Genomic DNA, 15,755 nt, shown 5'->3' on the forward strand with positions numbered 1-15,755 from the left:
ATCATCTGCAGATATATGCAGATGATTCAGCAGTTGTCGAGTGTATCAGAGAAAAAGAACATGGCAGTCTTGAAGATCCGCCATCAAATCAATCTATTCTCCATGCTGTTTCCTTGTCTGTAATACAGGATGAACCCAAGGTTTTGTAGTTTAGACTTTACAGCAAGATTTCAGTTGAATCTTCGCACTCCTTGATGCCTTGACTGTCACAGACTGCTTTGAAAACGTCAAAATCCCTTAAATTTCATGAACAATCAAGTTTCTTGGAGACAAGCGACCCAAGAGCATGATTCATATCGCTGCCGTTGCTGTTGAGGTGGCGATGGCGGCCACCTGCCCCTGACGTTTGTCGCTCCCTATGTGTCGAGCCCATACAGCTGGGTGGAATGTCTGTTAGGTTGAGTTCAGGAACAAGCTCAGCATCCTTCTGTCCTGCCACCAGCCAATGACCAATGAATGTGTTCAGTCCATTGGCTGTGACCAGACTTTTGACTGTCTGATCCTCCTGCTTGAAGCCTGTGACATTGTTCATCCCTGAGCACATATATCTGGTATTGTTCTTCTGGACCCTGCAGTCCACCTTCTTCCTGTACACCTCCCTGATGTCTCAGATCTTAAATTTAAGTTGTTTCTCTACTGTTTACTGTGCAATAATTCCCTGTCTCCCTCCCCCCTTATTCAGCAGTTCCTTCAGGTCGCTGGTGATCCAGGGTTTGTTATTGGGGAAGCAGCTCCCTGTTCTGGTTCAGAAGCTTATATAGGTGGTGGGGTTGGAACATTTAAAAATAACTTCTTTGTTTGGTATTTTGTATAAACTAAGCGTGCCTCTTCCTCTGCTTAGCAAGGTCAGATGTATGATAGAGGTTATTTTTTGTGTACCTCGATAAAGCCTGGGAGGTTTTCTGTAGAGATTATCTGCCAGATGCACATGCGGATGAAGTCCTCCCTGAAGTTCATAGGTTCATAAGTCCAAGGGTTAAAGCTATAGTGTCAACCTTGTTGATGATTTTAAAAGCCTATTCATGAGAGCCTAATTGAAGATTAGGCATCTCACTTTTCATGTGTTATTGCTTTCCACTGAAGAACACCAATTTAACCGAGAGACTTTATGTCGTAGTTAAAGGTGCTATAAGTAATACCGACACCTTGTGGCTCAAATCGGTACAACAGCTTGCCAATCGCAACAATCTAATGTGCCATTTCTAAACGATGTGTTGGTGTTGTGAATTTTTACATCCACAGGATAGGTATAAGATAATGTATTCTTTTCTATTTCTAGTCTGCTTCTCTTACTGGCTTCCATGTTAGCCGGCTGCTGCTCTTTTACCAAGATAAATACCAGATGCTACGTTCTGTGTTGGGAGCCCTGAGAACTTTCATATGACTGGCTGAGGAACCAGGAAGTAAACACGAGCTACACACTGAACCTAAGTAGTTCCGGACCGTACCTCTAGATTTAAAAGGAGAAAAACTCAACTAAGATATTGTTGAAGGAGAGGACTGATTGTTTATAGGGAATGTTACTTCCATCCCAGGTGACAAGTGAGAATGATTTAGGTTGACTTTACAGTAAATATATTACTTATATCCCCTTTAAAGCAGAACAACCACAGAGGCAGCATAGAGGGATTTTGACACTGTTTTTCTGTTCTCATTTTTGCAAGAATTAATAAAGTGCTGGTTGAGCGAAAATCACCTAACTCCTTTCTTTAATTGAGAGTTGAGTTTTTTATTTAATTAACATTGGTCACACACTCTGCCAGTTGCATGGAAAGGATTTTAATGCCATGACTCGGTACATATCAGTCTGTAGCCTCAAATCAATCCTGCAGAGCTTCTTCAGTTTCTTGTGACCATTTACTAAAGGTTATTTTATCACAGGTTTCCTCTGGAACAAGGGGTTTATATTCCAAGCATAGATAAACATGCATGCACATGTTTCTCCTCCTTTGAATAATATACTCAAATCAAAAGGTTGAAATGTTCTAAATGCCACTGGAATGAAGGAGGAAAGTATTTAGGGGTAATTACACATCTTTACCAGGACTGTCCATCTCTTTTCCATCCACCACAGTACGGATGTCCAGCTGACCGACGGTCCATAGCAACCTGTGTCCCTCCACAAACCATCACGCCACAGTCTCTGCAAGGGAAGACGGTGAGTGCTGCGCTTCTCCTCCGTGCCCTTCCAGGCTTCTTTTACTCACAAACGCTAACATGTCTATCTCATTTTAGAGTCATGGTGGCCTTGTTGTTGCTTTTTCAAACTTTGCTCATCAGTAACTGTACAATGCTTTATAACTTCTGATCTTTAAACAGATAATGATAATATAGTCTCAAAATATGTTAAGATATCATAGGAAAAAAATGCTTTTAATGTAAACAAAAACAAGATTTTATAGCAGTCGTGATTTTTCTGGAGAGAAAATGTTTTTTATTGCATTAGCTAAAGTTTCTAACTAACGCTACGGATAAAGTATTAAGCATATTTTGGCTTAAAATGCAGTCTAGGTATATTCAGCTATATAGTTCCCAGCACACTTAACCCAGTTTTTTAGCTGTCTGAAATGAAAGTCACTCAGTCACATCCATCCATCATGTATGCTGTGACCAAGCAAATATAAGCTGGCATACGTGGGGGTTGGTCTCCATCTCCAAGGGTCAAGACACAGGACCAGAAACCATGCACACAAACGATACCTAAGGATAATTGAGAGAGAGAGATGCATACCTCGCTGTCAGCAGGGCCGCTTTGGAACTCTCTGATCAGTTTCTGCTTCATCTCATCCAAACCTGCAGGCGGAAACTGAAAACCGCTAAGCCTGTGGTTAGGACTATTAGGAAGTGGAATGATGACTCAAGGCAGATGTTTCAGACTGGAAGGCCTGTAGTGAGGACGTGTGTGCAGACCAAGACCTTTCGCACGTATAACGACATGGTTCACTTCTGAGGAAGCTGTGTAGCAACAAGGAATAGGCTTACAACAGTGGGAACCAGGCCCTGTATAACCGGGCCAGGAACAAGCTCACCATGGAGATCAAGGCAGCTAAGATACAGAGAGAAGCTAAAAAACTGCTTCTCATCTAACAACCCTGCTACAGTTGGAATGCTTTGAAAACATCATGACCTACAGGAGCCCATCCCACACCCCAAGCAGAAACTTCAGCTTCTACTGCTGATTTGGAAAGCAGCTATCCACACCTCCATCTTGTCCATATCACACTTTGAAAAAAGCTCCCCATACACCAACCACCCCATCCCTCTCAGACTCACTATCTGGATATCTGAGAAATATGTCAATTGGCTCTTTCAGTGTCCAGAGACCTGACAATGTCTCCCTATCATCACTGAGGGCTTGCGCTGGCCAATTGGACCCTATCTTAACTTGGCTCTATCTTTAACAAGTTCTTGTAGCTGTTTGAGGTTCCCTTGTGCATCAAACACTACATCACAGGGTTAAATGTCCACAGGCCTGTGGCCCTAACGTCTGTGGTCATGAAATCTTTTGAGCGACTGGAATTAAGGCACCCGATGGAGATCACAGGCCCCATGCTGGACCCCCTGCAGTTTGCTTCCTGGGTAAACAGGTCGCCGGATGATGTGTGCCTGGGAATACACTTTCCTCCACCATCTCAACCACCCAGGATTCCTAACTTGACTATTCCACAGTCAAGTTCTGTCCTGTACGAACAAACTTGGCAATTAAATCTGATTCTGGTTCAATTAATCTGCAACATGCTTGCCTTTGGACTATGAGAGGGGGGCAGGGTGACTGGAGGGAACCCAAGCACTGATGGAGACAACATACTGTACAAGCACCATGGAGAACAACCCCAGGCTAGGATTCAAACCCAGACTCCTCTGACTGTCAAAGCAAGTTTGCGCAAGAGGAACACGGTTGAGACAAAATCAGAGGATGTTTTTCAACGGGCACCATTGAATTTGAACAGTAAACGTAAAAAAAAAAAAATTTGAAAAACAGATTTTTATCTGAAAGTGTTATTTTGGAGTCAAAACAGAAAATCTTGTTGAAATGTATCCTTTTAATATATGACAGGAATTTGACATGAATGTGTTTTTCGTGTTTATTTTAAAAGATGCAATATTTTGTTGGAGACCTCTATGCTTGAAAATATGCCACATTGAAATGATTAAGTTTAATATTTCAGCATGATGGGATACGTCCCTGTCTCTAACATACTGTTGCAAATACAACTGAAAATGTATTAGATAACAAAGAGACAGCAATAAAAAGAGAAGTTTGGATATTTTGGTTTGGTCTTTTTTTTTTCATTTCCTGATGATGTTTGTCTTTTAATGCTAGTGAGTGTTACCCTTCTGTGTTTCATTAGTTAAAGTTTCTGTACCTGTTACTATAACCTTATAAGGTAATTCCAGTAGGACAATGTATTCAATAATCCAGACTTTCAATATCATATTCAAATGCCTAACCTTTATTTATTCTATTGCACTTAATTGCTCATTTAGTGTTTTTTATTTTATTTTGGTATATTTTCTATCACAGAACTGTACTGGTCTTCTATCTACAGCCATAGCTGAATAACTTAAAAATATACCATATGCTTATAGCTCTGTAATTTCTGTTATGTCAAAATGGCAGATGTTAAAATCAAAAGTCTGTGTCATAGAATGTTTAAACTATTCTGTATACCAATAAAACATTATTTTATTATATAATGTTATAGCATATTATGTCCTTCACAACCATGCAAAAGTCTGCTGACCTGACCAGCACACAGTCCCTGACACCTCCCATTACAAAGGGGTTACCACAATAGGAAAGCACCCTAAAAAGCAGGGTGTTCGGAAAGGGCTGTATCATATTAATGGAAAGTTGGGTACAAGGAAAAAGTGTGTTAGAGAATGGTGAAACAACCATAAGTATAACCATAGCCTTGAAGGGATTGTTAAGCAAAGCCCACACAAGAGATACACAGAGTGAGGACGGCTGCTACCATCAGAGGATCAAGAGCTCACCACACTCAGACGTATCCGGGGCATGGGAAACGACTGTCACATAGTTGTGTTAATACCATTCTGAACCTGAGACATGGGGTAAGAAAAAAAAGTCCATATTTTAATTGTAAATGAAGGTTTTGTCAGTGGAAAGAGACATAAATCAATGTTTCACTCTGGGGCTCATGCTGTTAAGCCTCTGCTGTAAGTTCGGCATAGTGCAGGTGTTTACATTCATAGGCTTCGTTCTCCCAGGGGAAAGAGGTTCTATGAGAAAGACTTTCTTTAGAGAAGAAAACCGGTGCATTATCTCAGGTCTGAGGGTGGGGACTGCATTGAAGCTTATTATGCTTTAGTTTAGCTGTTTCTCCTCATTTCTGTCCTCAGAGAGTTGGTAGCTGGTCTCTTCTATTCCAGAGCTGTGTCAGGTGTAACATCCTTGAGTGAGGCTGACCTTACACCCTGTCATTATGTGTTTGAGAGATGCTGGCCTAGAGCATTAGGTGCACTCTGGATCTTCACCCAGCCACTGATAAAAACATTTTGGTGTTGGAAGAATGTCATATGTTGCTCTGATGATGAATTTAAGAAAGCTTGCCACCAAGGTTGGTGCATTTCAGACATGGATCATACCAACATCTAAGGCTTTTCATCAGCTGCTTAGACACTGTGGGTATTGGGTTAATTCTGATAAAGAACTTAAGGTCAACCAGCACCCCCTTAACAATGGAAAAACTGCATGGCTTCTTCCAGTTTTCTGTTGCATTGGTTGTTTTGGTCAAGATGGTGATGTCATCCATGTAACCTCTGAGAGGAGGGAGACATGGACAGAGTTAAGCCACTCTCCACCCACCAAGCATATCGTACCTCAGATATATAGATATTTATAGATCTATCAGACGATCTCCTCCATTACCATTGTAAAAGCCAGTGGTGAGATGGTGCATCACACCGTAATGCCAACTTCCAGCATCTGCCAAGAGTTGGTAACCTCAGTGGTGGCAAAGCAGAATTGCAAGTCCTCAAAATAGGACTTCACCAGGGTTGTAATGGAGTCTGGAATACTGCAGAATGTAAAGGCAGCCCAGAGAAGCTTGTGGGGCACCGAGCTAAATCCTTTAGCCAGGTCCAAAGAAGCTACAAGAAGGTCCTTCCTCTCCACCTTCACTGTATGGTTCTGATCATAGAAGAAGTCTGTAAGGAGGCAATAGTTTACATGGACATAATTTTCAGTAGGCTCACATTTGAATAAAGCCCATTTTATTAGTCCGATGTTATATTCTCATTTTCTGGGAAACAGAATGATGGGGTTTAATAAACTGTTAGTCAAAATGATTAAAATGACCAAAAATAAATGCGGGAAGTACATCACTTTGTGTGTTTATGAAACTATATGATATACAAGTTGAACGTCATAAACCAAATTACTGAAATAAATAAACTTTTCAGTGGAATTCTACTTCATTCAGATATACCTGTTTGTAATGTCAATATGGCATCTTAGATGTTATATGTCCTGCTGCTATGTGGCTCATTAATTTAACCTTACATACAGGGCTCATAAGAGTAATTAAAACAGGAGGTTGTGCACCAGTACAACAGCATTTTTGTTGAGGCATGATACCTGTACTAACAAGACTCATATTTAAGGACAATTCAGAGTTGCCCACTAATGTTATAGACAGTGTTTTTAAGTGTGGGAGAAAGCCATTTCATTCTTGCAAACTCCACACAGAGAGTGAAGAGTTTTGCAAGTGTGCAAACTCTAGTAGAGCAGGAAAGCAAACCCTCTAGTTGTGAGACAAGAATGCTTACCACAGCTGCACTGTGATCAAATACAAAGCCGTAAGTTGAAACGTTTATGGCAGCTGTTAAACCTAAACAAGGTAGTCATCTGCATAGTACACAATTGTGGTCCTAGAAAAGTGATGTAGAGTTTTGTTTGCAAAAACCTTAAGGAAGTATTGTGTTTTTTTTTAAGCATTAATCTATCCGACAATCCGAAAGTCTGACAAAATATACAAAAGTCAATTTTAGCGGTTGTTTTTTTTCTCCTCTTTGTGTTGCTATGTGCAGCCTGAGGAGCTGACATTGCTGCTCATCAAGCTCCGCCGGCAGCAGGCAGAAATCAACAGCCTGCGGGAACATACAGTAGCACAGCTAATGGCCCTAGGAGTAGAAGGGCCCAACGCCAAGGTCAGCCCTAAGTGTGCATGCACGCATGTGTTACGTATTCTTTGTTTCTCTGTGTTGTTAAGGGATTCATGGTGTGATTCAATAGTGTGCCGGTCATGTCTTCATTTCTCCATTTTGTACTTTTGGTTGTTGTGGCATGTGGCAGTTTGTGATTGTCTTGGGAACGTTTAAAACATAAATATCTACATTGAATTTGGTGTGTGCGTAAAGGTTATATACCAAAAAGAGACTAAATATACTGTGTACTTCAAACACGGTTTTCTTGCATAGTTGATCAGATTTGCGACACATTGTCAATAAGTTTAGAATAGACTCAATCATCCAATGGAATACCTACATAGCACTTGTTTTAATAGGTGCTACTGTCTCCATAATGGATGAGCGTTCTCTGGTAAAGCACTGGATAAGAGTGTCTGAATCATTCCCATCAGAAAGCAGATAATTGTCAAAAACAACAACAAAAAAACACATAGAACACATTGAGTTTTTAATTGCCACAGTATTTGCTCAGAGCTAAAGTAGAGGTCACCAAAGGCAACAAAGATATCTCAAATTTACATCTCCTACAAACACATGTTGAGGCACAAAAAAACCCAACAGGGCCCAAGGTATGGCCTTCTACATCATGGGTAGGTCCAGAAACACGTCGGACAAAGTTAAAATAATCAGAATCAGTTCAGCTGCTGAGTTTTATGAGGCACCAACAATGTGAATCCCCTAGAATGAAAATGTTTTCCAACTTAATAATAGAAGATAAAATGTCAGTAAAATCTTTAAAAATACATGAGGGCAATACGTGATGAGGGCAGTAAATGAACACACAATAAAACATGTTTACTAGAGCCAACCATAACCATTTACAAGTCCTGATAGTAGCACTCAGCAGGGCACTGTTTGTTAGGTGAAAAGACACGCCGTCCCTTGTTTCTGTTGTATTATGTTGCCATAAAAACTTCATGCATGGCCTTGCCAAGTTATCTTTTGTGTGACCAAAGACATTTATAACATTTGTCAATTTTAGACACTCGTCCAAAGATACAGAGATACACAGAATTCTCGACCAGAGACATGATTTATCCATGTCTCTGTTAACACACCAAATCCAATTTCATTTTGGAGGGCTTTTCTGTGGAAAATCTTGGCACAAATCGATAAGTGTGATTTTGTGGTGATGGGAGTTCTTTACCTGATTTTGTGTTCTGTATGTGTGTCAGTGTAGTGTTGGCAGAGGTTATAATCTTGTCCACGTGAGCCTTTTTAGGGCTTGTGAGCAGTTGGGATTTGGGATGCATGTGGTTTCAGCTTTCTATGCATCAGTGTTTGTGTTTTTTTTTTTTTTTAACAAGTCACTGTTCTTTTTTCAGTCCAATAAACTTCCAGCTTGCACAGTCAAGACTTATTTACTTATTTACGTCACTGATTGGTACAGAGGAGCTTAATATTTTTGCATTAAGTATTTATTTGGATAGTTTTTTACAATGGGAAACTGTTAATACTCATTCCAACAATTACTAAACTACTGAAAGTCTGTTTGTGTGCATGATATGCAGGTTATCATGACAAAACCTTTCCTGGCCTGTCCAATATTACTGCATCACTTTAACTGTTAATTACCAAATGTAAATCACTGCTTAATTTGAACTACACTTACGTCAGTAGTTAATGCATCCTCCAAACTAAAGGTGCCTAATTGTATTTATTGTTCCAAATAAGATTTTTTTTTCTGAAGTGCCTTGAGAAGACGTGTTGTGAATTGCCTATGTAATAAACTAGATTTAATACATTTCAACAACCCCTCCTGATGTGATTACTACTTGCTGTGTGTCTAGAGACATTCTTGGTAAACCATAGTCAGAATTGGTTCTCTATGATCAGAAAAGCAGGCCACCCACACCTAGAATGGGGATCACATCAGGTGATTGTAATGCTTGGATCTTCTGGGAACCCAATATTCGAACCAGACGCAGTGTGGCGTTTATAAAAGGTTTATTTTAAAACGGGTGATGGTGGCAGAAGAGACAGGCATGCAGGAATGGCTGATGACGACAGGAGATGACTGAGACGGGCTGACCAAGTAATGTTGTCAGGAACAGGCAGGTGACCAGGTGATGCAGATGGAGACAGGCTTGACCGGATGATGCAGGCGATGTGTTCCCAGCGTGGGCAGAGCGAAACACAGAATCCCCACAGTTCACATTTAATGCATTTTTCTCACACATAGTAGGAAACGCTAGATATGAATGCTATTTCCATATCTAAAAATGATATCTTTACGTATCTACGGTATATGCTACATCTTTTCTAAGTTATGGATATTAGAGGTGCGGTTATGTCCTAGGTTCTGACTTTGTCCTCTGCCCTCTCAGCTTTTACAAGGATTGGTATTCTGTGTCTGCTGAGGTTTTTGATACTACTGAAGGTCAGCTGATCCCATCTAGGTTTGGTTGAACATGCTTGTTATTATAAGCTGGGCTTGATGCTGTTGATTCTTCCCCCTGGATTAATGTATCACGGATACCTCATACAGTTGTCCATCAGCATGCTTGGCGTAATAGAGCATCCTTTCATCATCCATAAGGCAGGTGACTCTCACATGCTCAAGGATTGAGGGGTTTCAGTCCACATAGGAAGACATGGAGAAAGTCGTTTTCCAGGGAGGCCTACAGTCTCACCATGCACCACAGGGTCCATTGACGATACTTAGGACAGTTTTTCATCTGCATTCTGCTTCCAGGCTCTGACTTATGAGGGAAAGTGATCTTGATTGCTATTTTGATCCTGGTCAGTCCACCGCTGTAGCAGGGTCATCTCCCTGGTGATAGGTAATTTCAGGAATGTTTGACCATTCGTGTGGCCATTTGTGAGGCTGGTAAAGGAACCAGGACCCATTCTGGTCATGAGAAGGCATTTCAGCTCTGGCATGGGGAACATCACCAGATGCTATACAAACTACAGGCGCTCTATCTCTGCTGCAGAGCGTCTGTCCATCTTTCTTCGGTCAGTAAATCAATCAGTGCTCAATAGAAATATAGCCTAACTGTACTGTTTAGATGTGTAACATATAAAAAACATTTTTGCACTTAAATAAATGAACGAGGGGGACCCTTAACATGATGCAGATTGTCAGAAAAGTTCAGATCATTGAACTCGCGCAACCTTTTGCTTCGTTGTAGTTGCGTGTCCACCATACCTATTTGCAGTTTCGCTTCGCTCTATCCGCCTGAATCTTGCCATTTACATCGCTTGAAATGCGTTGTTCGCATCGCGGACTGGTTGCGCCTTTACACAGGGATAACAAGTATATCACTCGCTCCATTTGCCTTGTTCTCGTTCGATAGGAGCACACCTACAAACTTGAATATCTGCGCGGTTTATCGTGGTCAGAGGGCAGCTGTGGCTACAACGTAGCTCACCACCATCAGCGGGTGAATGAATGAGTGAATGTAGCGTAAAGCGCTTTGGGGTCCTCAGGACTTGATGAAAGTGCTATACAAGTACAGGCCGTTTACCATTTAACAAAGATGTCCATTACCGCTGACTGCTTACGGCCAGCAGAACACTTGCGAAAATAAACCTCTCAATTTTTTTTCTCACATTTGTGTCAGTTCAAGATAAAAACAGGCTGTGCAGAAGTAAAAAATAAATGAAGCTTTTTCTAAGATCGAATGTTCAGCTATGTCTCCATATTGAGATATTTTTTGTATGATTTTGTATTTCTGTTATCGTTCTTTAACAATACAGAGAATAAGGAATGCCTTCGAGCTGTAAATGTAAGGGTTGTTAGGAGAAGTGTGGATTTATCACTTTTACACTGTGGTAAAGTTTCTTCTCAGTCATCCTTTTCTTACTAAGTTCTTTACCTTCTCTTCTTATTGTTCCTTGCCTCCTCATATCTGAAAAAACAGCTTATTCCATTCTTATTAACCCAGCTTTCCCTCCTCTACCCCTGTGTGTCTGACTCTATCTAAATGTGGCCTTCCTTTTTCTGCTATTTCTTTTCTTTCCTCTGTGGCTGCTACAGACTGATGTTCTCTCCCATCATCTTCAGAGGAACCTTATTTACCTGGATAAGCAGGTGAGAACTCTGGTTCTGACCACCCAATCAGAATCCTTCCAAAAACACAACATTTTACGCTTTGATAAGATGACTCATCATTTGCTGAACAAAGTTTCATTTGCAAGTGGTAGGGGTGGGGGGGATTCAAGTTTCATTTTACAAACACTCCCACTACCCATTAGTGCTTACAGCTACAGTCACTACAGTGGATTAAAGGAGCATCTGGATGTTGCTGCGTTGTGATTCAATCTTTCAGTTAAGTTATAATCGAAGGCAGGCAGGTTTGAGTGACATGTGAAACATAATAAACACGCACCGATCCCTCATAATATTATGACCACTGACAAGTGAATAACCGATTGTCTCTTCATCGTGCCACCTGTTAGTGAGTAGGATATATGAGGCAGCAAAGTTTGCTCTCAAAGTTGATGTGTTAGAAGCAGGAGAAACTACCAATGTGAGGATTTGGTCGACTTTGACGAGAGCTAAACTGGGCAAGACGATCTTCTAAACAGTTGCTCATGTGGAATCGTTTTGCCCTGCAGTAGTCATCTATTCAGTGCCCCAAGTTGTCCGATGCAACAAACAAGTTACTCCAGCTTAAATTGCAAAGCTGCAGTTTGCTGTGCGAGGTGCTAGGTAGCTGCAGGCCAGTAAGGATGGCCATGCTGACCTCCGTCCAGCTTCTGAAAGGCCCAACAAATTTGTCCAGAATGATTAGGGATGGGCGAATCCTGTTGATTAAATCTGTTTACAATTTACAAGCAAATAAAGGCCATTTTATACCTGAAAATGTTTAACCGTCACTCCAAAATCACTGTATTTTCTGACAGTAAAGTACAATGAGCTCTCTAACTTTATAAGAAATTTGAACTTGGCCAATTGAATAACTTTTTTGCTGCAACAAATAAAAAAAAAAGTTAAACAAACTAAATAAACCAAATTTAAAGTGCTCTAAGTTTCAGTGACATCAGAAGTACTGAGGTAAAACTTACAGATACCAAGAAATAAACAAGCAGAGCCAATTCCACCGTCTGCCTTTAATGAGATGAACCCCAGGACCTTATGCATTTAAATGTTTATCCAAACTCAGTTTATTAGTACTGTTTTCAACTTTCAGAATTCCCTTCATTCAACACATTATTTATCTTTAAAGGTATATTATAATAAATTTGATGCAATCACTTTCAACAGAACCCCAATTTGGGGGAAATAAACGTTAAAAGAAACACCTTACAGTTATATCTAAGTATTTTTATACTAGCATAGTAGCACACATGTTTCATACAAAAGCTTTCTGTAAAATAAAACTCTTCAGACTATGAATTCAAATTTCCCACTGTATAAAATGACCCACAATAGATTTGTAAATGTCTTCTCAGTTAGGCTACAATGACGAACAGGATTTCTTTTGACAATGATCATTATTTTGTTCCCTTTGAGGTTCTAGTCAGGGTTCTTTACTCCAAGAAACGGTTAGCTCGCTTCTTCAAAGTTGCTATAATATTCCAACCCCATGTCACCTAAAACACACACAGCTTTTTAATTTAATTCTAAATGACAACCTGACCTAGCACGTACATCTACAAATCGCCGGTAAACCCGCAACCTGCTCTGCTGATGGAGGAGTTTACACTAACAAAAAGCGTATGCTAGCTTGTTTCCTCTGATTGATGACCGGCATTTCTGACACAGACACAAAGAATCGTTGCAGGAAAATGCCCATGATATGGTCCAATTACAACTATACACAACAATCAGAAGCTTTTTCAGACCTGCTGTAATACAGACCGCTACAGGAAATCCTTCTTTCCCATCCTATGCCCATCTACAACACGTGTCAGTTTGAAATAGAGGGACTTTACAATCCTCCAGATAAATCTTTTCTGGAGATCATGACGGCCAGACACAACTTGTGCGTTTGTGACAACCAACGCCATTATGAGATAAAAGGATTGTTTTAACCTCCTGTAGCAGCTGGCTGTACTACACTGTTACCCCTAGCTGCATAAACAGGAACAATATGCAGATTTAGTTGCAGTTATTTTCTTGTTGTTTCTTAATGAGTACATTTCAAAAAGGAGATTCATGACAAATGTATTTTTAATGCAACCTTTTATTTTTAAATTATTTATTTCAAATTTTAGTCGAAACACACCAATGGAGTGTCATTAATTGCTGGTATATTGACACAATAGTTTACTTGGTAAAGGATGAATCTTAAACAAGATCTCTGAGGGTTTGTTGCCAATGGTCTGCTGTAGCAATAGAGTTTTTTTAGGTTTTTTTTGTTGCATCTTGGTTGCCTAATCATGGTACACCCTGACGAGTTTATAGCAGGGCCAATGCACCCACACATTTACTTAACAGCAACTTCAAATCATCAAATAACCTAACATGCATATTTCTGACCTGTGGAAGTGTCTAGAGAGAAAATCCGCAAATGTCTGTGTAGAAAACTTGTACACTTTCCAAAGAAAGGGCCAAGAAAATATTCAGGAAAGAGAACATCTTGCTGTGAAGCAGCTGTGTTAATCACCACATCAATTTTCACCTCACTGCAGATACCATTTTGGCACAGAATAGTATTTCTCACCAACAAAGTTATTCCTCAAGAGCTGTTAGCTGGTGACTAGTGGGTGAATAATTTATAATCTCTAAAGCTGTACATGTAGACTTTTTTATTCATACGTTTCTTGAGAAAATCACTTATAGAGAACTGCAATAAGCGTAAATCGCAGGGCACTGGACCTTTGCTCAGCTTTCTGAATGTGTTTCTGCATCTATCTTGGACTCTTGTCCACTCTGGAGGCTCGCAGTTGAGCATTGTGTAGTTTGGAAGCTGCTCGACTGCGAACTGACAAAGACTCCTGAATAGGTGTCGAACTTTTGATTTCAGCCTGCTGTTGTTTCCACAACTTCATGGCCTGATAATCAGTGCAGGCATGATTTTAGCTCTCCCCTTCTTACTTTTTCTTTCAAAAATAAACTGCACACCATGCAGAGATAAGCTGGATTTTTTTAAAGTAAGAAGGACAGGCCCCTTTGAAATACAATACAGGCAAAACAAGCCATAGCACAAACGTTTGGCACAAACTTGTAAAGTTATTGTTGCTGATCTGTTTCTCTTTAGAAAAGAACAACGTAGAAGTTGCAGGTCATGTATAACTTTATCTGCGCTTTGACAGCTTGAAGTGATTGCTCTATTAAGGCCTAAACACTCAGAATTTCAAGATGAAAGTGACAAACGATTTTGAAAGGTTTTTGTTTAGGAATGGGAGTAAAGTCTATAATTTACATTAAGTGTGTTTGTATTTGTATTCACATTTACTTTGTACGTTTTAACATAAGTATACTTCTATGCAGTTTTAGAAAAGTCAGTAGCTAACATGTCAATGTTATCAATGAGGCTGTCTGTGAACAAACCAAGTAATCCACACAAATAAATCAAACAAAGGAGTTCATCTAATTTATGAACACAAAGTGAGGACGTCTTCTGTGCTCTCTGGTCTTGAGTTCTTTCCATAAAGTTCATTCACTTCCAAAGTGAAAAATCCAACCTTTGTTCATCTTCAGATTCTTGTTGAGAATATCCAGCCGGGTACATTTCTTCATTCTTCCTTCTTTTATATATTTGAAGTCTGTTGTTGCCATATGCTGGAAGTCAGACCCACACCATGATGATTTCCCCTCCAAACATTGTTGTGGTGGTTTGGGGATGACGTGCGTCCTCATCTGACCAGACTCTATTCTCACTGGCTTGTCCAAATGTTCTATAGCAACACTGACATGAGCTCCCATGTGCTTTTTCTTCGATGGTGAACATCTAGGAAGGTGGTTACATCTCCTCACTTACTGTTTTCATTGAACGACTGTTCCTCCTAATGGCGTACCGCGCACGTGACGTCACCGACTCAAGAGCAACGCCCCTATTGCCACTTAGGTAGGGCATACAGGTAGAGAACGCCCGTAGCAACCAGCTATTACACATGCAACAGAAACAGCGATATGACCGACTTTACAGGCGTTAAACTTTCCCAAGACGATGTCCCAGGCGCACGGATTACTGGTTGAACTGTCGAAGAACACACCAACCTTCAGCTCAAACGATGGCTTGAGTGTCGAGGGCTTAAAAAAACGGAAAACGGGCCGAGTTGATCAAAGGGTAAGCTTTGTTTTTTTTTTCTTGCGTGGCGGTCATGCCGTCGTCGGGCGTTTTTTTGTTTGTAATCACTGTCCAGGGATCGGTATATGTTTAATGTTTGTCTTATTTGAAATGTTTTTGAGTAAGCTATCCTGGTAGCAGGGTATCAAGTTAGCGCCTGCTACCATGATAGCCTATATGCTATCATGGTAGCAGGCGCTTTAATATTAACATGTCGGCCACCAAAATACTCTTACCTTGACTTGATGTCGCTGGAATTGGGTCAGGATGTTCTTCGGTTGGGCCCTTTCCTCCAACAAAATGCTTGCTACATATGTACTTGAATTTGGTAACTTTTTCCGGGTTGAACTGTTGTGTACC

The 15,755-nt window shown here is 40.4% G+C and overlaps 1 protein-coding gene across 12 annotated transcripts in view; it reads left to right on the forward strand.

Moving 5' to 3' along the window:
* The window catches only part of LOC105929801 (pleckstrin homology domain-containing family A member 5), a 179,737-nt gene that overhangs the window by 139,563 nt on the left and 24,419 nt on the right, over nt 1-15,755 (forward strand). For 10 of the 12 annotated variants that reach the window (XR_004933166.1, XM_036149316.1, XM_036149318.1 and 7 more), the window contains 3 exons: nt 2,075-2,158; nt 7,054-7,173; nt 11,195-11,248. Coding sequence is in view for 11 of the 12 variants with exons in the window: in XM_036149316.1 (XP_036005209.1) it covers nt 2,075-2,158; nt 7,054-7,173; nt 11,195-11,248 (258 nt within the window). In the remaining variant the exon portion in view is untranslated. The remainder of the gene's footprint in view (nt 1-2,074; nt 2,159-7,053; nt 7,174-11,194; nt 11,249-15,755) is intronic. The other 2 variants (XM_036149321.1, XM_036149324.1) reach the window with 2 other exon arrangements.

The sequence above is a fragment of the Fundulus heteroclitus genome, chromosome 17 (assembly GCF_011125445.2).
Source record: "Fundulus heteroclitus isolate FHET01 chromosome 17, MU-UCD_Fhet_4.1, whole genome shotgun sequence".
NCBI classification, from domain to species: domain Eukaryota; kingdom Metazoa; phylum Chordata; class Actinopteri; order Cyprinodontiformes; family Fundulidae; genus Fundulus; species Fundulus heteroclitus.